This window comes from Bidens hawaiensis, unplaced genomic scaffold (assembly GCF_021521415.1).
Source record: "Bidens hawaiensis isolate Kalapana, Puna unplaced genomic scaffold, B.hawaiensis_p1.1 tig00034168_1, whole genome shotgun sequence".
Lineage (NCBI taxonomy): Eukaryota > Viridiplantae > Streptophyta > Magnoliopsida > Asterales > Asteraceae > Bidens > Bidens hawaiensis.
In genome coordinates this window covers 207,628-232,119 of record NW_027495886.1, presented here as the reverse complement: position 1 = coordinate 232,119, position 24,492 = coordinate 207,628, and the positions used below count along the sequence as shown (strand labels likewise).

General features: G+C 35.2%; 3 protein-coding genes across 4 annotated transcripts; all 3 read left to right on the top strand.

Annotated features, from left to right (window-relative positions):
• Positions 1-7,098: 7,098 nt before the first annotated feature.
• LOC143585779 (uncharacterized) lies at positions 7,099-10,019 on the top strand. The gene is made up of 9 exons (XM_077067480.1): positions 7,099-7,403; positions 8,044-8,105; positions 8,243-8,297; positions 8,483-8,581; positions 8,768-8,854; positions 9,176-9,292; positions 9,366-9,458; positions 9,600-9,630; positions 9,720-10,019. The coding sequence occupies exons 1-9, from the start codon at positions 7,302-7,304 to the stop codon at positions 9,902-9,904; spliced, it is 831 nt and encodes a 276-aa protein (XP_076923595.1). The 5' UTR covers positions 7,099-7,301; the 3' UTR covers positions 9,905-10,019.
• Positions 10,020-15,216: 5,197 nt separating this feature from the next.
• Positions 15,217-17,591, top strand: LOC143585777 (uncharacterized). Its single transcript, XM_077067479.1, has 7 exons — positions 15,217-15,292; positions 15,417-15,484; positions 15,962-16,070; positions 16,603-16,685; positions 16,928-17,086; positions 17,188-17,289; positions 17,373-17,591. Exons 1-7 carry the CDS (start codon positions 15,217-15,219, stop codon positions 17,523-17,525), a joined length of 750 nt encoding a protein of 249 aa, XP_076923594.1. The 3' UTR covers positions 17,526-17,591.
• A 2,748-nt stretch (positions 17,592-20,339) lies between these two features.
• LOC143585773 (uncharacterized) lies at positions 20,340-22,752 on the top strand. Of its 2 annotated transcripts, XM_077067476.1 has the most exons (6): positions 20,340-20,456; positions 20,557-20,757; positions 21,676-21,975; positions 22,054-22,215; positions 22,293-22,376; positions 22,473-22,747. In XM_077067476.1, exons 1-6 carry the CDS (start codon positions 20,427-20,429, stop codon positions 22,578-22,580), a joined length of 885 nt encoding a protein of 294 aa, XP_076923591.1. In that variant the 5' UTR covers positions 20,340-20,426; the 3' UTR covers positions 22,581-22,747. The 2 variants fall into 2 exon arrangements, with proteins under 2 accessions (XP_076923591.1, XP_076923590.1); XM_077067475.1 differs by having other exon boundaries at positions 22,293-22,752.
• Positions 22,753-24,492: the final 1,740 nt, after the last annotated feature.

The window sequence follows — 24,492 nt, the reverse complement described above, 5'->3', positions numbered from 1 at the left end:
TAGGCAAGTTCGCCTAACTGATAACTTCGCCTAAGGCCAAGTTCGCATAACTGGAAACTTCGCCTAAAGCTAAGTTCGCTTAAGGTTTAACTTCGCCTAAAGCTAAGTTCGCTTAAGGTTTAACTTCGCCTAAAGTTAAGAAATGAAAGATGTTCCTATTGTGCGCGACTACCCAGAAGTATTCCCTGAGGATCTTCCGGGGTTGCCACCAGAGCGAGAGATAGAATTTCAGATAGATTTAATACCAGGAGCCCAGCCCGCCGCGAAAGCGCCTTACCGTCTAGCACCGTCCGAGATGAAAGAATTGATGTCCCAACTGCAAGAACTCCTCGACAAGGGTTTTATCAGACCGAGTGTTTCTCCGTGGGGCGTACCGGTTTTGTTTGTGAAGAAGAAGGATGGAAGTATGAGAATGTGCATAGACTATCGTGAGTTGAATAAGCTTACGGTAAAGAATAGATATCCTTTGCCAATGATTGATGATCTGCTTGACCAACTGCAAGGTTCAAGTTGGTTCTCACGAATAGATCTCAGATCAGGCTACCATCAGCTGAAGGTGAAGGAGGCAGACATCCCTAAGACAGCGTTCCGAACGCGGTATGGACACTACGAGTTCCTCGTAATGTCATTCGGTCTAACAAATGCTCATGCAGCATTTATGGACATGATGAATAGGGTGTGTCGACCGATGTTGGATAAGTCGGTTATCGTCTTCATTGATGATATATTGATTTATTCAAAGAGCGAGTCTGACCATGCTGAGCATCTGAGAGAGGTATTGGAGACTCTGAAGAAAGAGAAGTTGTATGCCAAGTTTTCAAAGTGCGCGTTCTGGTTAAGAGAAGTGCAATTTTTAGGTCACGTGATTAATCCGGAAGGGATTACCGTGGACAACTAAGATTGAAGCGATAACGAATTGGAAGACTCCGCAGAATCCGACTGATATACGAAGCTTCCTAGGGTTAGCTGGCTACTATAGGAGATTCATCGAAGGTTTCTCCAAGATAGCCGCACCGCTGACCGGTATGACCCGAAAGTCGATAGTATTCCAGTTGAGGAAAGTTTCAAGAAGAAGCCTTTGAAGAATTAAAGAAGAGACTCACGCAAGCTCCAATCCTTGCTCTACCCGATGGTGACGAGGATTTCGTTGTTTGTGCTGATGTCTCGCATCAAGGGTTAGGTTGCGTGTTGATGTAACGAGGGAAGGTGATAGCTTACGCGTCTAGACAGTTGAAGGTCCATGAGAGTACTTATCTGACACATGATTTGGAGTTAGCAGCTGTAGTGCATGCTCTTAAGATTTGGAGGCATTATCTGTACGGTACTAAGTGTACTATCTATACAGATCATAAGAGTTTAAAGTACTTCTTCGAGCAGAAAGAATTGAACATGAGGCAGAGAAGATGGTTAGAATTGATAAAGGATTACGACTGTGAGATTAAGTATTACCCCGGTAAAGCGAACGTGGTCGCTGATGCGCTAAGTTGTAAGAATGAAGAAGTCCTTGCAACAGTGAAGTCAGACCAGCTGATTATGAACTCAAGTCTTTTTGAAGAAATCATCAGGTGCAGTCAGAGGTGTTAGCAGATGAAGGGTTAGTAAAGAAAGAAAGGATGTATGGCCAGCAAAATGAGTTGATGGAAAACACTCATGGAGTTAAGACTAGATTTGACCGCATGTGGATCCCACGCCATGGTGATCTTAGAAGTCGAATCTTAGATGAAGCTCATAAGTCAAGGTACTCAATCCATCCTGGAGCTACAAAGATGTATCAAGACTTGAAAAGAGATTACTGGTGGCACTGGAATGAAGAATGATGTAGTAGATTATGTCAGTAAGTGCTTAACTTGCTTACAAGTCAAAGCCGAACATCATAAGCCTTATGGGAAGATGCAACCGCTAGAGATACCTGAGTGGAAATGGGAACACATCACTATGGATTTCATAACTAAGCTACTCGTACAGCTAAGCATCATGATACTATCTGGGTGATTGTGGACCGTTTGACCAAGAGTGCTCACTTTCTGCCCATACGAGAGGCCATCTCGTCAGAAACGTTAGCAAGCTTGTTCATTAAAGAAGTTGTAACCAAGCATGGAGTACCGTTATCGATCGTGTCTGATAGAGATACACGGTTTACTTCGAGGTTCTGGAGGAAATTCCATGAAGCTATGGGAACAAGATTGAACATCAGTACGGCGTATCATCCTCAAAACCGATGGACAGTCTGAAATGACGATCCAAACCCTTGAGGATATGCTGCGTGCTTGTGTTTTAGATTTTGGTGGACGTTGGGATGATCATCTGCACCTAGCAGAGTTCTCCTATAACAACAGTTACCATTCAAGTATTGGTATGCCACCGTTTGAGATGCTTTAACGGTAGACGATGTAGAACCCCGGTGTGTTGGGTGAGATTGGTCCAGAAAGAAATGGGAAGCCTAGAAGTGGTTCAAGAAACGTCTTCAAAGTTCGATCAGATCAAAGCAAGAATGAAAGCCGCTCAAGACAGACAAAAGTCTTATGCAGATAAGCGTCGACGACCAATGAGTTTAACGTTGGTGGACAATGTGATGCTTAAGGTCTCCGCCTTGGAAAGGAATTATCCATTTTAGAAAGAGGGGGAAGTTGAGTCCGAGGTACACTGGACCGTTTAAAATTTTAGATCGTGTGGGGGAAGTAGCTTATAAGCTGGATTTACCCGATGAGTTAGAAGGAATTCATTCAACCTTTCATGTTTCTCATCTGAGGAAGTGTCTAGCTGATGACACGTCTCACGTGCCATTGATGGACATTGAGGTTGATGAACAATTGAACTACATCAAGCAACCGATAGAGATCGGTGATCGCAAGGAGAAGCAGCTTCGTCACAAGGTTATACCTTTGGTAAAAGTGATATGGAAACACCGCAAGGGGATCGGATGCTACTTGGGAAGCCGAGGATGAGATGCGCAAGGTTTTACCCTAGTTTGTTTATGTAATAGTTAGGTTTCGGGGACGAAACCTCTTTAAGGAGGGAAGACTTGTAACATCCTCAAAATTTATAATGTTAAATAAAGAAAGTTACGTTTAGTGATTTCGCGTTATTAATTAATTAATGTCGAGTAAAGAACGGATCATGGACTTAGATTAATTAAGATGGGTTAAATGAGAATGGGCCTTAGGTCCATGGGCTTTAAGGGATATAAATATCCCCTAAACCAACCTAAAACCCTAAACCCTCATTTCATTTCCATCATAATCTCTACACACTCAAAAACACACACATACACTACACCATATTCGGTCGAGAGAGAGAGAGAGAGAGACATCCGAGACCAAGAATCAAGCCGACCATTATTAGATCTTCAATATACGAGATAACCAAGCAAACCACGACCACACCGAACGTATAAAAGGTATGTTCTTGACCTTTAAAGTTTACGTAGTATTGAACGTTTTTACCTTAAAGGTCCAAGCTTTATAGTATATACGGGATATATATACGAACGAAAACGGTTAGGGAACGTAGGGGGTGATGTCGAACCATAACAAGGGTATTAAAATCGCCAAAATGCTTGATAAAAACCAAACCCGTAGCTGACCTGAACAACTTCGCCTGCAAAAGCTTAACTTCGCCTTCAAAGCATAACTTCGCCTTCAAAGCATAACTTCGCCTTCAAAGCTTAACTTCGCCTACGGCCAAGTTCGCCTAACTGGTAACTTCGCCTAAGGCCAAGTTCGCCTAACTGGTAACTTCGCCTAAGGCCAAGTTCGCCTAATTGGTAACTTCGCCTAAGGCCAAGTTCGCCTAATTGATAACTTCGCCTACGGCCAAGTTCGCCTAACTGATAACTTCGCCTAAAGCCAAGTTCGCCTAACTGATAACTTCGCCTAAAGCTAAGTTCGCTTAAGGTTTAACTCCGCCTAAAGTTAAGTTCGCTTAAGGTTTAACTTCGCCTAAAGTTAAGTTCGCTTAGAAAATAAATTAAAAACCTAATGGAAAATGTGTTAAGACAGTTAATGTAAATAAAATTTTTCCAAGCTGACCTGTCAGCTCGACCCCAGCCAGGGGCTCTGCCCCTTGGACCCTGCTAGGGGCTGCCGCCCCTAGACCCCACTGCCAGGGGCGCTGCCCCCGGACCCCCGTTCGTTGTGGGTAGTAGTTAAGACTAGAAAGATGATATGAGTAGTGATAGTTAATTGATACGTATACTTGTTATACAGTCAGCCGTACACAACTGAAGCAAGGGATTACGATTAACAGTGAACGTAACCGTGTTCAGGTGAGTTTCTAGCCCCAATTATGTGTTATGTTTTCGGGGCTGTGTGCATACTCGATATGTTTGTTAATACGTTTATCCTAAGAGATAAGTGTATACCTTATGTGAATGATGTGATATGTATGAATGATGGCTTGACGGTACGTGAACGATCTTCGGATATTGCACGTTCTGTCAGGTTGTAACGCTAAGTATAAGGTAAGTATGATATGTATGCTTATGTGTATGAATGTGATAAAGTTAATAAAAGAAGGAAAGGATGGTTGTATGGTTACGAAGAGGGTACCGGACCATAATAATACTCGAGGTATGATGTATGGTTGTATGGTAACGAAGAGGGAATCGAACCCTACTAATATTCGAGAACTAGGGAACCGAACCCTACTAATATTCGAGGAAGGAGGGTACCGAGCCCTAATAATACTCGAGGAAGGAGGGTACCGAGCCCTAATAATACTCGAGGAAGGAGGGTACCGAGCCCTAATAATACTCGAGGAAGGAGGGTACCGAGCCCTAATAATACTCGAGGAATGTAGGGCGTAATGCTCTTTATAACGTAAGATATGAAAGTAAGTTAATACAAAAGAAAGTATGGAAGTATGAAAGTATGAATGAAAGAATATAAGTTTATGTGTATTGTATAGTGTATGATTAACTAGAACTCACTCAGCGTAGCTGACTTTTAGTATGCACGCATGTGAGTAGGATGAGGCAGCTCGCTTGAGGAGACACGTAGCACTGAATAAGAGGCTGGCATCGGAAGACTCAAGACGTTTAAGTTTAATGTTTCGTTTATTTTGAAAGACAAAATGATGTTTTAAGACAAGACGTGTTTTGTTATGAAATGTTTTATGAAAGCTTTTATATTCCGCGAATGTTTTAATTAACTCTGATATTTAGAACTGTGTTTATGAGTAAATCCAACACGAAAGTAGGGCTACCGGTAACGGGGCCTTACAAGTTGATATCAAAGCTTATGTTTTTTATTTTTTTGTTTTTTTTTGTCTATTTGAGTTTTAAAGACAGTTAATGTTTACGGTTGCACACACAACATTAGTAAAATGATAATGCCGACAATTTGAATTATGTCATTTACAATGATAATAACTAATAAGTATTATAAAATACTCTAATAAATTTACACTTGTAAATAGAGGTGAGCACGGTTCGGTTCGATTATTGGGTGAAACCCAAACCTAAACCTAAGCTATATGTTATTTTAGAATACCAACCAATCGGTTTTCGGTTATTCGATTATTCGGTTTTCAGTTATTTTCGGTTTCGGTTTAGGTTATTTTCGGGTTTTTTTTATTGTGAGTAGACATTACAAAAAAAATAAAAAATGAGTACCTCATACATATTGAATTCAAAATACAAAAATAGGCACGTGTTATGTGGAACCAAACAAATACAAAGTTGTTTGAGTAGTAGAGTTTAAAATTCAACAACGTTCTTAATAAAAAATACTAAAGGTTTCCCGAATCTCTATTCATTGTCTTATTCATCTTCAAAGTTTAGACCCAATCTTGATCATCTTCATCACCATCAATGGTAGATTATTTTGGTGTTATGTTTCTGGTCATTAAATCTTAAAAAAAAAACAAGTAGAAAACATAGGTTCGATTAATCGGTTTGGTTCGGTTTTTTTCGGTTTTTTTAAAATTGATAACCTAACCTAAACCCAAAAATCGGTTTTTCGAAAAACTAAAAATTTAACCGTCGGTTAATACTTCAGCTCTGTTTTTTCGATTATTCGGTTTCAGTTCGGTTACTTCGGTTTTATGCACACCCCTACTTGGTAAACAGCCTAATATAAAGCTGCACAAAAAACCCAAACCCGGAACCGAACCCGAAAAAAAAACCCGGAACCGGTTTTTCTAAAACCCGGGTTTTTAGTACCCGAACCATAAACCGACCCTACCTGTAGGGTACGGATAGGGTATGACTTTCAATGTTGAAACCCGAACCTGATCTAAACCCGATAATACCCGAAACCCGAAACCCGGTTTAGCTATACCCGAAACCCGGTTCTAGTTATACCCGAAACCCCGGTTTTTTGCATACCCAAAACGGATTTTTTGCATGCTAGGATATTAGTGTTTGTGCACATGTTTTTGTGTGGATGTCCACAGATCTATAGTCGTTCTCCAACGGATCTTTTTTGGAGCACGTATATGATATAAATACTTGTTTAGAGCAACACCTTTTGATATACCAAACAACAACTGAAAACACATAAATATGTGTTTTTTGTATCATTGTTTAGTTGTTTATGTATGTTTGAATGAACTTTGAAGTTTGTATGCAAAAAAATGGAGTTAGGATAAAAAAATCAAGCAGACCTGTTAACAGAAGAAAACTATAGGAAATGGGTTTTTTTTAATACTTGGAAAATAGGGTATTCAAAACCCATAAAACGGGTTTTTTCAATACCCGAAAATAGGGTCTTCATATACCCGGGTATTGAATACCCGGTTCAATACCCTACCCGAACCCGGTACACAGGGTATGATTTTTCAAGCCAATACCCGACCCGATTATTGTTAATACCCGATCATACCTGAACCCGGTTCCATACCCAAACCCAGTTTTTCATAATACCGGATTTGTGCCTAATATAGTAATATCGTGTATTTGTGTGTGATGGATCTGTGAAACGAACTCATAAGCCCAATACACAATACAAAGAAAGTATTTAAAGCCCAAAACGAGGCGGGAAATAAACTATCCCAACCACCCAGACCGACTCATCAGTGAGATTTTAGGTGAGAGTGGGACCCACCGGATCCAAACTCACTTCACTAGATAATAATAATTTGTTCAAAATCTGAATCCATTCTCATTTTCGGTGACTGAAGATCTCAAATTCCAGTGGCAATATGCACAATTAATTAATTAGTTGGATTTGAATATCAATAAATAAATAAATCTGGCGAACGCGGTGGGATTGAGAGCACGGTCGTCGTTGAAGCAAGACCTAACTGGCAACGAAGACGACGACGAGGATCTCCGGCCGTGGCGTCGCCGCCTCTTATCCGCCATGAAACTCAACGTCACGTGGTCGTCTGCTGTTCGCGCCTCGTTGCTTATTATTCTTCTCGGTGCTTTTGCGTTTGCGTGTTTCAACCTTCCGATTGAAAAGGTAAATGATAATATAATATAAGCCTAATTTGCATTGTTTATTGCTTGGGGGACAAGTTTAGTGAAATAGACAGCAATTTCATTATTATTAGTTAATAATAGTTTTAGGCATCAATTGAGTTTAAGTTCAGTTCTTAATTGAAACCGACCCTAGGGTTGAGGATTTTGTGCAATTAGGAGTAATGATAAGCAGATGGTTTCTTAGGTTACTTTATGTCAATATGATATGTCTTATTTACTATTATGACTTAAGTTACAGTCACCTAAATCTAGACACAATGGCTCGCAAAATATAACAAACGCGGAGTAATATCATACAATGTCAAGGAAAAATGGAAAAGACCTACAAGCTAGAAATCGAAAAGCGAAAACCTAAAATCTAATATCATAGAGTTCGGCCAGACGGTTCTAATGCCGCTAGTTTGAGTTCAATTGGAGCCTGTTTGATGCCCTTCCTACGACTACCTAGTTTTAGAAGACTATGCATTTGAACTCAGCCCTATTTATTATTATTATTTTGTGTTTAATTTGGGGTTGCTAAAGTTTTTTTAACAAGTTTATGCACTGTGTGTGATTATTACAGCTTATGTGTTCACTTAGTTTTGATGTTGGTGTTGCCATGTTGGTGTTGTGTTATGCAGATTTTGAAGAACTTTTTGCTATGGATTAAGGAAGAGTTGGGGCCTTGGGGTCCACTTGTTCTGTAAGTTATTTTCAGTTTTCATTGTGTTCTACTAGATAGAATTTTTTTGTATTCACTTATGATTTAATATTAGTTGTTCTCATGCATCTCCAATTAAATACTATCTCTCATTTTATTCTATGCTCTTGAATTTGTAGTGCCATTGCTTATATTCCTCTTACAGTGTTTGCGGTTCCAGCGTCAGTACTTACGGTAAGAACTGAATACATATCTGCTCTTCACTTTACTTTACAGTTGGCATTGTATATATTACTCGAACATATATGGATTATTGGTTAAACCGATGCTTAGGTTAAAGTTTTGATGTGTATCTGTTATCCTTTTCATTGAAATCTGTAAATGTGTCCTTACATGTTTGTTTCTAACCAATATTTCAGCTTGGAGGGGGCTATCTCTTTGGACTGCCAGTAGGATTTGTTGCTGATTCAATTGGTGCGACCCTTGGTGCAACAGCTGCTTTTCTTGTTGGCAAAACGGTAATTTTGTTAAATAGTTCAACCCAACATGTAACTAAAAATGCATACAGAGAAGGATATAATTTGCATTTCTATTCAATCACTTTGCACAACAGCTCTTACAAAAAAAATAGTAATCTTTTCTTGAATATGTTAACGGGCACTTATATCTTATTAATTTAACAATGCCGTCTCGTATATGCACAGATTGGGCGGTCTTATGTCATTTCTAAGTTAAAGAAATATCCAAAGTTTCAGGCTATAGCTATTGCAATACAAAGATCTGGCTTTAAGGTATGATTTCATTGGATGTAATCTTGCAAATCATATGTCACAAGTTTTATTGTTCTTTTTGAATAACATTGCCATATAGATAAACATTAAAACTTTACATTATGCAACTACATTGATGGGTTTAGAACTTATGTCATTGTTTATACCATAAGTTGCAATCTTGTAAAGGAGATCTATAACTTAGGGTCAATTATGTGTAGCCCTCTGAAATGACTCTTTTACCTCTTTTTTCATACAACAGCGTTTCTTACATGGGCTGTTAGCTTTTATTGTTTCTCTCTTTTTAGATGTCTAATGACTGTTTTACCTATTTCTTCACAGATTGTTTTGCTTCTTCGTTTTGTTCCGTTGCTTCCATTTAACGTGTTGAATTACCTGTTATCTGTTACTCCTGTCCCCTTATGGGAGTATATGTTGGCCACTTGGATCGGGATGATGGTATGCACCTTCATATTTTTCTACAAATTAATTTTACTTCTATTTTATAATTATGACTCTTAATTGCTTGCAGCCAATTACATTCTTTTTTGTTTATATTGGAACAACCCTCAAGGATATTTCTGATGTTACACATGGATGGCATGGAATATCAAAAACCCGCTGGGTAAGTTATGCGTTTATTTTGTCACATGCATCTGTTAGTCTAAGAACATGAATATAATAATAATAATAATAGTAGTAGTAGTAGTAATAATTCAAGATGCCATATCACTAAATCACTAATTAACTCTTTTTGTAATTGCAGATGTTTATGGCTTTTGGGCTTACAATATCAGGTAAGTCAAAATCACGTATAACGAGCCTCTATGTTATTCACTCACTTATTAACAACATGCTAAACGTTTTTCGTTTTATATGATAACAGTGATGCTGATAGTTTTCATCATTAAAGTTGCAAAAGCTTCTCTAGAAAAAGCACTGGCTGAAAATGGTGAGATAGACAGCATTGATTTGGACTCACCCGGGCTGCCTATTATAGCTGACTCAACACTGGGTCTCCATAGACCTTTGATAGTTACAGTGGACTCAACTGTAGATGATCTTGTTTGATTCACCGCGCTTCTGTCGTTGTAAATTCTCTCTGTCTAGAATAAGGTAAGCTAGGTAAGTTGCTAAAATGAACACCCGTTGAACAACACAATTCAAAAATTATAAAAAAAAGGAACCCTAACTACCTTATTCTAAACAAAAAGTTGACTGAGAGTCAACTTTGTTTTCTTAAATATTAGTAGCTGACCTGTCTTTTTGTTTGGAACGGCGTTGGGGAGAGCCTAATAGTTGATGTTGGTAGTATGCTTATTACAGCTGATTCGTTTTGTATGTTATAAACCGAGTTCGGATCTTGTTTAGATAATTGTTGAGCAACAGGAAAAAGTGTTTATGCGGTCATTATAGTTCTTTAGTTAAAACTGGTTATGTATAACCATTGAACGATCTTTATATATATATTAAATATTTTATTGCAAGACATTTGGTAGTTATATTGATCAAGCCACTGATGATGGTAGTGGTAGCTTTCTACTTCATAAACGTAGTTCGAGTCTTGTTTAAATAAGTGTGCATCATAATTTAAGCCAATAAGTGATGGAAACTATGTATTAAGCTATTTATGATACTTATGCATATTAGTATCTTATTAAGGGCGGTGGATCCATCATTTGCATACCCACAATCGGGTGGTTTAGGTACTTTGGGGACAGGGGCGCAAATGGAATTGAAGTGAATTCGGGAAGAGATTTTTGGGTTGATGAGCCCGAATGTGAAGATGAAGAATAATGATTGTTTTGTGTTAGGTAGTGGACTTTTGAGTACATGAACACCACAACAATCAATTTGGGTGCTTTTGGCTTCATTCGGGTAAAATGAGGTCGCTTTGTATGATTGGTTGTTTGATTCGGGTAACTTGGATGGTTTGGCGAAATGTTTGGTCAAATGTGTAGGCTTGGTTTACAAATGTCCGTTTGAATGATATTTAAAAATCTTGTGTGTAATTGCTGTGGTTATTGATAAATTAGATTATTAACCTTTTGTGCATAAGCTCTCAGGTTGTAGATTTGGTTTACAAGTTGTATGATGTTCACCATTAAAATTTATAAGTTAAAACCTCTTTAAACTTTAAAATTTCACAATTTCAAACCTTTTTCAAAACACACAACTTGAATACAATTGCGGCTTCGGACACCTACTTACTCATGGTTTACCCATGACATATTGGTCTAGTGGTGTTGTGTCTCTAAAGATAAAGGAGGAATTTTGTTTAAAAAAAACAAAACAAAACTTACTTTAGCCTATTACTTTCTTCAACTTGGTTAAAGCCTCCTCCATTGGTCATTTGTATTTTGTACTGGGTGATTGGGTTTTATTTATTTAATACTGTCATGTTTTGAAAATGTGCATGAATTTGTCACACAATTATCAGATACATAAACTCGTAAATCTACAACTCCCAAAAATACTCAATTTTCTCAAAGATGTTGAACCTAGAGGTTCACTGTAAACTCATTGATCAAAAACCTATCGTGGATCAATCCTTAGAAAGTAGACAAAACATGATTCACACAATAAATAGACCATAACCATTACTCACTAACTTACCGACACTCAACACTCAGTCAAAACCATCCATCATCGGACTAGAAATGCAGAAATGTTAGTTTCTTTTTATTGGAATTGGTACCAGGTATTGAACATGAACTCGCACACGAACACGAATGTTATTATTGATAAACTTCACAAAACTCAATTACAATCTCTAACCCCAAAGCACACGTATTTATAATCTAACATATCATATTTAGACTACAACAAGGTTGCTAAATATTAGGACATAATAATTATACTAACAATTAAATCTAAGCACATTTAATTGTTTATAATTATCCACTCCATATTTAAATCATGTTATTTAATCTTGCACGCCAAGTAACCAGTGGCGGAGCCACCCTATGGTCACCGGGTTCGGCCGAACCCGGTCTTTTTTTGATTTTATATATAATCTATAGTATCGAACCAATGAGAGAACCCATCCTTTGTCGGTGAACGAACCCGGTGTCATTCTAAAAAAATATTTGAACCCATTAGTTATGAAAATTTTAGTTAAAATCTTTTTAGTAATGAATATTTTTTTATAAAATATATAAAACTTTAAAACCTGCTAACAAACATTATAATGAGTCAATAATAACCCATATATAGATTATATGAAAAAGATCCAAAATATTCATAGAATTGTCCACTAAACTCAACCCAATTAACATTTTTAAATATAATACTTAAGTGAAAATTAAATAAAAAATCAAAAACATCCATCGCCTCAACGACCGATAAATTATGTTTCTATCGACCATCGCCTCGTCGCCTTCTCCAGTTCGCCTCAAGGCTTCAACCATCGCCTTGCCTGCCGCACTTCAAACAGATGACAACAACGGCCGGTTGATCGACTCTTTCTTTGACGAGCCTTCAATTGATCCAAGACTACATATATGATGTTTGCATTTGTTATATTGAAAATGAATTCTTTTTTTGAGTCGCAATTGAAGATGCCAAGAATAGTATATAAAACATGACTATGCGTAGAAAACAATTATAATATGTAACATTTTTTTATTAAATATGACTGGGTCCGACCCGTTTGGATCCGAAAACTTTGAACCCGTAAAAAACCGAGCACCAAAACTACCGAACCCATATGAAAATATTTCTGGCTCCGCCACTGCAAGTAACGGTCTTGAACCGAAATTCCCAACACTTTTCCTTTTTACTGTTCTCCAAAAAAGTAGACACCGGTACCATAACATTGTATTTTTATGGTGTGTATTCTAATGACAATATGTTTTTATTATGATATCGTGATTCGCTATGTGACCTGAACTGAACCAATTTGAAAATTTTAACATATGATTGTTAGAAATCCGAGTATAAAGAACTAATGATATGTAGAAATATATTATGGTTACGTCCGTGATTGTTTGTACGCTTATTTCATCCGGTCATAACTTTCAAACAAATCCACTTCTTCTAAACAGTCTTTGCTTTGTCTCCAAGTTTCTGTTTGTATGGAGTATGAGTGTTGAAGCAGCTAACGAGTAAAGACTTGAAGGCTGAAGCATTCTTCTTTTTACTAAAAATGGACGTGTTCCCCAAGTTGTAACCTTGGTGGTCAACTATTGTTGGGGTCCGAAAATTTGACCTTTTACATCTTTTCATTAATTATTTTATTTTATCTTTTACACAGTTTAAAATTCTGTGTTTTTATGTTATTAATATTTCTAGATTTTAAAATCTGATATGATAATCTATTAGATATTTTTTTTAAATAATTTATGCTTTTACAGTTTGCTATATAAATGTTGGCCATTTAAAGGTATTGTTATTAAATATTATTTAGTTTATATCATTATGTTAAATTAAAATATTTTTATAAAGGTGAAGAGATTTCTTGCTACTTAGAGTGCTATTAGGCTATGAGTTATACATCATTCTCTATTATTCTTCATTATTCGTCATGCCAACGGCTCAATGCCACCTCAACTTTTCCTCCATCATTCAACCCCATCACTCAACACATGTTATACTTCATTATCCATCATCCGCTGCAATTCCATTTATTTATATTATTTAAAAACAAAAGAAATAAAAAGAAAAAAAGGCAAAGAAAAAAAAGTTGATTGGAGGAATGGGAGAATGACCAGCGTTGAGGTGGTCATTTAATTTGCACCCGGCCACCCGGCACTAATGACTACTCTAGAGGGCTGCATGGTGTTCTAATCAAGGGAGTCATGGAAGCCACCTCAACATCCCCAATGATTCTCTTTGTGTATACCTCATGGCCTTAAGGGATTGAGGATTCGAGAGACATAAATAATACGTTGAGTCTTTTCTTTATAACAACTTACATTTAGAAGAATTTTATATCTATTATATTTTGTTACTAGTAGTTTCTGAGAAAGGATAAAACAACCATCTACGTTACATGTGAATAACAATTTCAGGATATTATTGTGGTTGCTATTTGAAAACTTGGAGGGTCAATTAGGGTATTCAGTAACTGAAAGGAACTCAAACTCAAAATTTGATTTGAACCGTATTCAAAATTCAATAAACTTAACATACTAAAAGAAACAAGTACAATTTATGATTAAGGTGACACGAATTCGGTTGACATCTATCTTGATTACGTTCTTGACACAAAACCTAGAAGTTAAATTAATAAATGCTAAAAATACTCATATAACTTATGATACAAAAATGTAACACTTAACACAAAGTTTATTCGTCGATAAAAACCAGGTGTCGTGTTAGCGAGCTGATGTGAATTGAGTGAGCCCTTAAAAATATAACATAAAATAATTTAAAGCAAAGAAAAAAAAGAAAAAAAGGTTAATAAGAAATTAGGGGTGCAAACGAGCCGAGCTGCTCGCGAGCTACTCGGGATCGGCTCGTTAAAAAGCTCGAACGAGCCGAGCTTAATCGAGCCCGAGCCCGAGCCCGAGCTCAAGCCTAAAAGTAAGCTTGTTTAATAAACGAGCCCGAGCCCGAGCTTCACCTATCGAGCTCGAGCCGGCTCGCGAGCCTAAACGAGCCTGCCATTTATATAATTTTTTAAAATATATATTTAATAATTACTAATTAATATATTTATATATAGTGTTATAAAAATAAATAAAAATAACTAATATATATGTATATATATTATTTATACAGAAAGTTATAACAGAAAATAATATATAAAAATAATTATATTATTTAAAAAATAACTATAAATGGTAAAAGAGCCGAGCCCGAGCCGAGCTCGAGCTTGAAAATCTACTCACGAGCCGAGCTCGAGCTTTGGAAATAGAGCTCGAAACAAGCCGAGCTCGAGCTCGAGCTCTGTGTAAGTTAAACAAGCCGAGCTCGAGCCTGGTCGAGCTCGGACTCAGCTCGGCTCGTTTGCACCCCTATAAGAAATGATTTAAAACAAACAAGTAAAAAAATGTGGCCCGATCTTATGATGCCAAGGAGACCGACACCCTTTTTGGGATGGTAAAACCCGGGTTACGGTAACGAAAGTAAATAAAAATTTAAATTTTAAAACGAAAGAGAAAACAAGTTAAACGGGCAATCGGATGTCGTCAAATGAATAAATTATGTGTTTGTAACACTAAAGCTCAAAATATATATATATAAATATATATATATATATTAGGAAAATAATAATATAATCATTATATGTTTGTCTTTATAAATGACATAAACTTATAAAATGAAAGTATTAATATTATACTTTTTTATGTAATATATATAACACCCAAGAAGTATCCCACGATAATTTCCTACTGCAATCTCCTCTAATAATAATCTTCCAAAAGTTTCACTCAATCATGGGGTCTCCTGATGTTTTCCTGCAAGGCGAAAACAATGCTTTCTCATCGTCTTCTTTATTTCATCTTACCAAAGGTCCCGAAAATTTCCCATAATTTTACCACTTATATTCACATAGCTAGTTGTTTATATATAATTTGAATTGAACGTTTTTTGCTTATTGTTTGAACCTAAGTTCTAGCTTTGTGAATGCTTGCAGGCGATACTAAATCCCGAGGACTTGCAGTCGAGAAACAAATTGAATACCTTGAGAGCTTGAACGACAAAGTAAATTTAATCTGTCTTTAAATTTGTCCAGTGAAAAAAATAGTAATAGAATTAATAATTACCTTGACAGATGCAATGTTTATGCATAACATGTTTGTTACATAGGTTTGATAAGTTATTGTTATAAATTTAATGGCAAATCAATGATCTTGTTGTCCGCTTATTAAAATTTTGCGAACTTTTGAGTTATCTTGCTAGAAGTTTGATCTTTTTTGTTTGTTTAACTAATTTATCAGTTCATGATAAAGAAATCAAACTTGCAGCAGAAAATGAAAACATTTCATAACTAAATAACAAGAACATATTTTTTCCATTAAATTTAGAACGACAACCGTTTAAACCCATGTTGTCAGTATATAGCATTCTATATACAAACAACATCTATCAAGACTCAAGATATCAGTACAATCAACAAAATTTACTAGTTTGTATGCATTTTAGTCATTGATTAGTTTTTGACAATCAATTTTTTTCCAGGTTAGCAACAGACGAGCACGTAGATGGATAAACGATCGTATACTGTTGGAGCTTGTTCCTCGTTTGACTGGGGATGAAATTAGAGGCTTATTTGCTCCACCACCTTGGGGTAATGCACTTTTTTCGTATTCGCGTGTGTACTTGGATAGTGGTTGCTTGTATTTTTGACATGAATGAATAAATGGACAAACGAACGCAATGCAAACAAAATACATTTTATTCTTAATATGAAAACAGTATTTTTATAGGTGTTTGCTGTTATTTTTTTGTTCGTATTTGCTAATTTTCGATTATGGGACGTTATAAATATTTGCTGATTTATATTTTGTTGTTAATATTAGATTTTTTTCTTTTACTGTTATAAGTATTTGCTGTTATTATCTTGTTCTTGATTTTGATTCTTTTGTTGTAATTTTTAGGTTTTTTTCTTTGTTATTATAAATCATTGTTTATGTAGATTGGTATTGTTTCTTACGTTCTCATTTTTTTTATAAATTAGTATTATTTCCTACGTTATCATGTTAAGATTAAAATGTACATGAACCTTCACCTATATAACAATACACCAATTAAATTGAAGACTTCTAATTTTCATTTTTATTGCATCGCATACAATGTTAACCGAAAGGCTCGTTTTACAGGTGATGAGGCACGACCGTCGCCATTTAGCATGACAAATGTTGGGGAGTGGGATAAATTTAGGAATATAGACATGGATGAAGAGGTTTTCCTTTTCTCATGTTTCTATTGACACTATTTCAATATATTGTTCTGTTTTTAGTACTGCTTTCAATTTGGTAGGTTGGCTTAAAAGAAGTTCATATTATCGCAACACAAATAATATCTTACTCCGCTTATTTGATCTTATTTAGATTCTTTCTTATAAACATGGACTGTTTAATGTGCTAAATATGGTCATAAAAGTTGTATGTAAAAAATAATTTATATGTTTGTTCTCTTTTATAGGCTGGTGTGATCGAGGCCCTTAAAGGTTCCTCATCAAAGAAGAAAAGCCATGTGGATGCTGATAAGTTAGCTGCGATAGTCAATTGGCACAGGGTTGACTGCAAAACTCGAGACGCGTTTCGTAGATGCTTCCTTCCAGAGCTTGTTGATGGTTATGAGGTACTCGAATTTTTGCAAATGAAACGCCTAAAATGACCTTTAGCATAAACGAAACAAAAGATTATTCAAGACCCGAATTAATGTCACTGGTTAACTTTCAGGAGAACATACGGGCGTTTGTCTCAGAGACAGGTGGCAAGGAGGTTCTTGTAATTCGTGTCCAAGATTCGTTCCATAGGTTATTACTTCATGGTGTTTGCGAAGTACTCGTAATATTTATATAAAACTATTGTCTTTGTAATTGTTTTTGTTAAAACTGAAATATTGTTTATGTTGTCGATGATAGTTTTACAATTTACTCTCAACAATCGAATCAGAAACAGAAGGTACAAAGGTGTTGAAGATGACTAAAATAAAGAAGAAAAAAGTGGGCAATAACGAGCTCCCAACTATCACTCTTTGCCAGTTTCTAAAAATGGCAAAAGAGGGGTTATGGTAGGCGTTTTTAGCCCTAATCGATTCCGACCCATGTAAATAGATAGCTAAAAGTTTTACTTGATTGCAAGGTTATTTATGTGAGTGGGTTTAGGGTTTTCTTCCTTAATTTTGTTAAATTTAGATATGGGTTTGGGTCTTGCAAGGTTTTTTTTATTGGTATTTAAGATAAGATGTTTGGTGAATAATGATACCCAATATTTTACTTGAACTTGTATCAAGTTGAGGGTTGTAATTTCTTGAGTTGAATTATCTAATCATATTTGTGTTTTATTATCTCTTCATGTTAGTTTCTTGTTTAATGTTTTATTTTAATATGTAACATGTAATGTCTAATTATTATAATTTAGGGTAATTTTTATTTTTGGATTTTTGTAGACAGCTAAAGTAGTTAAACAAGAGCTGAAATGATAAAAAAGGTCTCATAAGTTCTTGTCTAGTTATTGAGTAGTCTATTGATTTAAAACTTGCTAAAACTTACATAGAAATGATATAATCTTCTTGATAATGTTTTTGTCTTTTTTTTGATAAAAATGGTAAAGTCAGTCATAATAAATACATTACAACAATTGTAACAGATGTGGATTCAAGCCGTAGCTATTGTTTAAATGTGGATTCATCGTTCATTATTCATACCTTATATATCCTCGGCCATGATCAAGAATCTATCCATCAAAACAGGAAATAAATATTAGTTACTTTATATAACCTTTAGAAACTATTAAAATTATATTTGGACTCAATAATACTTGGGCCCAAATATAATTTTTCATACTTTGATCCCACAGATATGCATATTGAATTATTGATTGTCTGATGCTGGTACATGAGTATCACGTGAAAGTTAAATTTTTTAAGTGTTTTTATGCAGTACAATTATTTTTTTTCTTTGGTCTAGAGTACCTTAACAACATGACTTTTTTTTTCATTAAAATGGAATGAAGAAAAATAACAATCGTACTATCCGGGTCTACATCATCAAATACATACATCATCTGAACCTAACGATAAACACCAAAATGAGACAGGACATATGGCGTGGAAACTCTTCGCCTTTCTCCTTGGAAATATTGTGAACTTACGAAGGTCCAATGAATCTCAAATCCCAAAGTCCAAACTTAATAAATATCGGAATATTTGTAATTATTTTTATCTTTCGATAGATTAAACTTCAAATTTATATGCAACATAATATTCATTAGATGGTTAAGTATAATAAAACATAATACATAATTTCAGTTTATAACAATTTACAGGTTGCTTCCATCTTGTTTCTTTGACCAAATTGTCGGAAGTTGGAAACGTTTTCAAATTGGTTTTCTCCTTCTATTTAATAGCTAATTTTCGTACCAGATCAAAAAATTAAAAATAACAAAAATCATGCATTAGTTTGACTATCTTACAAACCGAACAGGCGAAAATCAAAGCGGTTTCCTTGTCAAATCCTAGAAATTGCATACTAGGATGAGGTGGCTAAAGGTTGACTGCAGTGGGTGCCTGGGTGGTGACGCGGTGGGCGGCTATGGATGGTGGTTGCTAGGTGGTGAGAGAGCAGGTTAGCGGGCTGGTTGAAGACCAAATGTGATTAGAATGGATAAACGTAAAGCAAAAAATTTTATTTTATCGATTTCTTATGAAAACTAAGGTGTCATTCAGATTCAAATAGTACATACATTTTAATCGGCGTCAAGCAACGCTAGTCCTACAATACATGCGTCATGCTTAACTTATCGTACATCAAAAGGTTTTTTTGGATGAAAAAAGATGTTTCTAAACGTTTGTTATTAAGGGGCACTCATGGGTATTACCCATGCACCGATCAATCACGCACTGTCATCTCATTTCTACCCTCTTGTACCCATAAATCACAATATCACTGGTGACACCCACCCACAAATACCCTAAAACATTTATATGTAATAATAATAATAATTAACACACATTTATGTTATCCAACATTCATATATTTTTCATGGCAAAGGTTTGTCATGAATTGTAATTTGGCAATCTACCCACATGGGTCGGGGTGGGTTTGCTTTGTGGGTTGAAACCCATGAAGCTTACCCTTACATGTGCCCATTCCCTCGAGGTTTTAAACTTTTAAGGTAAACTTATATTTAAGTCTTAAGAGAGCATAAACTCTTTATCAGTGCCCTAAAGTTCATATATTACTTCTATAGTAACAACACTACATATAAAATAAATAAAAACTACACATCTTTCATAAATCACACAAACATAAAAGGTTAATAGTTTAGTGTTTAAACGGTTAACGTTTAATCACTAATCACACAAACTCTAACAAGATAATAGCGCAAGGTTTATGTATTTTTATTTTGTCGTATATCAAAAACATTATTAGAATATATAACAACGATTAGAACAATCACTAAATCGTCTCCCATCATCATTAAAAATCATACATGTTATTCACTTACTGCTTCGTATTACTTCATACACTTTGCACTTCTTTTTAACCGTGTATCCAATACAACCACTAATATAAGAGATGAACATTTTCAATTTTGTTTTTTTGATTGACAAATTAATACATCATTTTTGTGTACTACGATACTTAAAACTCTTATCATCTCAAAGAAACCGTATTTTAACAAACCCCTTAATACTTAATTAATACTATTGGCCTAACAACTCATCAGTCATCGGTTACAAGACATTATTAAAAGTTTAAATCTAGATATTCGTTAAAAGTATATAAATAATATTAAACTAACTTTATTATTGTTTTTGTATTTTAACTTATTCACCCACTAGTAACCAAACTGTTTTTGTATTTTAACTTATTCACCCACTAGTAACCAAACCAACACTGAACAATAAAAATATCAGTTGTTGACTCCGGCGAAGACAGAGTGGTGGTCCGACGTTAACCAAAACATCTCAAATGGCGAAGAACCTCATAAAATACTCCGTCGTAAGTTCATTGTTCTCAATTCTCACGACTTTCAGTTTGCTAATTGCTTTATCAATCGTGAGTCACAGTGGCCTAATTTACTTTTGTTTTAAACAAACAGGTGGACGCATTTACAGACACGCCGTTTAAAGGAAACCCGGCGGCCGTGTGTTGGTTAGACGGTGTACAGAAAGACGATAAGTGGTTGCAATCAGTTGCAACTGAATTTAATATCTCTGAGACGTGTTACTTGACTCCGATTGCTAATCACGATACAGAGAACCCTAGGTTCAATCTCAGGTGGTTCACTCCTGTAGCTGAGGTATTTGCCACTTTACACTTATTGTATAGAGCATTATGTGGTAGCTATGTAGTTAATGCGGGAAAATATCGGATATCGGTCAAGGACCGATATTATTTGAGATATTGGTTATTGCGGTGGGATATTGGTAATTATATGATTATGCAATATATGTATAGCAATTTAACATTAACAATTCAGTATGTTCTCATGCTATTAACAAATTAACCTTTTGCAACTTACAAAACACTAACAACCGTAACAAGTAGGAACTAATTTACAACTTAAAATGCTAACATTAAACACTAAAAATTTACAATTGAGACTTAAAAACCTGGTATCGGGAAAATCGGTGATATATCAGCCAAATATTGGTCCAGGACCGGTCAAATATTGCCGATATTATCAGTATCGATATTCTGACTGATATTTTGCTAGAGGTCCGATAACCGGTATAGCACCAGTATTGACTGCATAGTGTTTGGTAGGAATTCTTACAATCTCATCAATTTGACCTAGATTCATATATTGAATGCCATAGTTTGCTGATTAATGGTTATGGATAACGATAAACGAACCCAACTGAACGAGTCGATAGTTATGCTTAAATCTATATGATTTAAAGATTAGAATAGTCATTTAAAAGTATTAAAAACCTTTAATGAACAAACATAAACAAACAAACATTAAGGAACGTAAACGAACACATTATCGAACACAATTGAATGAACGTGGCCTCTGTTCATGTTCGTTCATTTAGTTAATTGAACAAAATCTCCTGTTCATGTTCGTTCACTTATTAAACGAAGGGTCATAAATGAACTTCTCGCCGAACATTCTCCAAATTTTCGGTTCGTTTACTGCCCTGTTTATGGAGTCTGAGATTGTATTCATTTAATGAAACTCCATTAATCCTCATTTGTTATACTTTATTAATAGGTGGAGCTCTGTGGTCATGCAACTTTAGCAGCCTCACACTTTCTTTTCCAATCTGGATTGGTGAACTCTGACACAATCGAATACTCAACCCTATCTGGAATTCTAACTGCCAAAAGAATTTCAGCTAACAAGATCAATGGTGAATCTAATGGTGCATTAGAAGACAGCTTCTACATAGAATTGGATTTCCCTGTTGTGCCAGTTTCAGATTACAATGATCTCGAGGTTTCTGCAATTTCAGAAATATTAGATGGTGCTTCGGTTGTTGATGTAAAGAAGAACACACTCGATGATATCTATGTATGTGTAACTTAAAATTGCTCTTGCATTTGCATATTTGGAAAAAAAAGTTATATTTTTCTTTGTTCTTTTCTACAGGTGGAGCTTTCTTCTGCAAAAGAAGTTGAAGAATACAAACCGCAGATTAATAAAATTAAGGAATCACCGGGTAGAGGGATAGTAATTACAGCACGTGCACCTATCGGGTCGGGGTTTGACTTTTATAGTCGATTCTTCTGTCCAAAATTAGGAATTGATGAGGTGAGTATATACATCCTTATAATTATAAATATTTGGAGCAAGCAAACATCATTATAATTGCTAATATTCTGTTTTAGGATCCGGTTTGTGGTAGTGCACATTGCGCGTTAGCAGCCTATTGGCATGATAAGTTGGGGAAATGTGATTTTGTTGCATACCAGGTATTCTCTCTTAAACGCTCACTACACCATGATGTACTTATTATTATTATGACTGACTGTAACATATGTTCGTTTATGTGTTTTGGGTCAATGCAGGCATCACCTAGAAGTGGTGTATTACATGTGCATCTTGATAAGGAGAATCAACGAGTGCTTCTTCGAGGTAAAGCCACCACAGTCATGGAAGGGTCTCTTTTGGTATAAGATCCGGGGCCGAATAAATTATCATCTATCATAGCAATGGAAATTGAATTTCAAGATGCATGAAAATAAAGCATAAAGATGCATGAAAATAAAGCATAAAGCTTGTATTTTTTTTTTCCTGAACTCATGAATATGTTGTTGTATGATGTTATATGGCATTTGCTATTTGAAATCTAATTTATAACTTTTTGTTCGCATCTGTTTTAAATGTGTTAAATTGAAAATCATATAATGTGTTGTATTTTAGTAAGTTTAAAAAACAGGATTTTATTACATTTTCACATGTACTTTTGCAGTTCTAATTGGCCAAGGTGTTATAAACAGTTTTATAAAGGTCAAAGTTGAATGCATCGCAAATAACATACCTTTATTGTAATTCACCAGTTATTTACAAAGAGCAACTAGTTACTCACTTGTGTATTACATTTACATGGCCAAGTAGATGTTTAGATTGGGCTGAGGTTTAAGCAGGACCTCATAACTTTTTCAAGGGTGTCATAAATATTGAACGTCTGATATCTATCAACTTGACTACATATTTTTTAGGCCGATTAACGATAATAAGGAGTACTTAAAGAAAGTAGAGAGATAATTACATTTATGATCAAGACAGAACACTCGAAAAGAATAATAATAAACACCAAGGGTATTCAGAAGACATATTCATATTGTGCAATTACTTTCCACTTGTTTTAAAATTTGATTTCATTGCCAAAAGAAAAGGCTTAATTTCAAAAAGGTCTTAATAAATTTCAAAACTACACTACAAAATAAAAGAAACTGAAAGACAATAAACAAAATTATGATGAAAAACCTACCACAAAATGCAAAAAACTTATACATAAATACTAACAAGAGAGCGAAAGTCAGGATTAAACTCCTGACTTCTAGAGAGAATGCCAGGGTAATGCGGATCAACCACTATAACACGTATTGTAGTATTTGTCCATAAATGCGTTTTATAGATATCCGTTGACCCTCTCAGGGACACTCTAGGTCCGCTCTTGCATTCATCCTCTCTCTTTTAACTCTCAAACACACATCACATCACATATCATTATACATAGATGCGTCATTTGGTCTGACCGCTTGATGTTCTTTTGAAGCTCTGATTTCATGTTGCATTTTAACAAGTTTATTTGTGTCCTTACTAAATTCTAAGCATAAAATATCTAGCACCTGTCTAGCCCAATAATCAATGCTCACACGACTAAATGTTGCATGACCACGTAAGTTATGGTATTGTTTGGTATTTTTCTAGTAACTTAATAAATTAACACACACTTGATATTAAAAGTAATCTAGTTTAATTTAGATAAATACCATCAACCGTGGATGTTGTATTGATTATTTTATGGACTCCAAGTTTATTAAATAAGAGAAAGAATTACATCTTTATCACAAACTTTTATAAGAAATATAAAAATACATTCTTCTTGACAAAATTACAAAGATTTCCTTTTATATTTGTACCAAATTTCGTCGCTTGTTCTTTATCTTCAACATTGACATGACTTTTATTTTACATTTTATTATACTACATCGTTGATCCTTTGACCTTAACCTGGTCAGTTTTTCTCGTTAAGTCAAATCATGGAGGGCAAATTAGTCATTTTACCTAATTATTTAAAACCATTATAATAATTTAAATTAAAAGATTATACATTCTTGTTTAGTTGTTTTGGGTTTTTACTATAAATTCCGATATAAATTTTATTAAAAGAATATCTTTTTAAAAACACAACACATAAATATATTTTTTTTAAAAAAAGCAATTAATTATTATAAATCTTAGATAAGGAATGTAATAATAGGGGAAATGAAACATTTTGAATACCACTGGTCTGTGTATGATTTTTTCTAATAGCCCGGTGGACGTTGGCCGGAAGAGAAGAGTTGTCCGTAAATTAAA

Excerpts from the sequence above, each read along its gene's own strand:
- LOC143585779 (XM_077067480.1), top strand. The coding sequence starts at position 7,302 with ATGAAACTCAACGTCACGTGGTCGTCTGCTGTTCGCGCCTCGTTGCTT. Across the intron at positions 8,582-8,767 it reads CTTTTCTTGTTGGCAAAACG|ATTGGGCGGTCTTATGTCAT; the intron begins GTAATTTTGTTA and ends GTATATGCACAG. Across the intron at positions 9,631-9,719 it reads TTTTGGGCTTACAATATCAG|TGATGCTGATAGTTTTCATC; the intron begins GTAAGTCAAAAT and ends ATATGATAACAG.
- LOC143585777 (XM_077067479.1), top strand. The coding sequence starts at position 15,217 with ATGGGGTCTCCTGATGTTTTCCTGCAAGGCGAAAACAATGCTTTCTCA. Across the intron at positions 15,293-15,416 it reads TTTATTTCATCTTACCAAAG|GCGATACTAAATCCCGAGGA; the intron begins GTCCCGAAAATT and ends GAATGCTTGCAG. Across the intron at positions 17,087-17,187 it reads AGCTTGTTGATGGTTATGAG|GAGAACATACGGGCGTTTGT; the intron begins GTACTCGAATTT and ends GTTAACTTTCAG.
- LOC143585773 (XM_077067475.1), top strand. The coding sequence starts at position 20,427 with ATGGCGAAGAACCTCATAAAATACTCCGTC. Across the intron at positions 20,457-20,556 it reads ACCTCATAAAATACTCCGTC|GTGGACGCATTTACAGACAC; the intron begins GTAAGTTCATTG and ends TTAAACAAACAG. Across the intron at positions 21,976-22,053 it reads ACACACTCGATGATATCTAT|GTGGAGCTTTCTTCTGCAAA; the intron begins GTATGTGTAACT and ends TCTTTTCTACAG.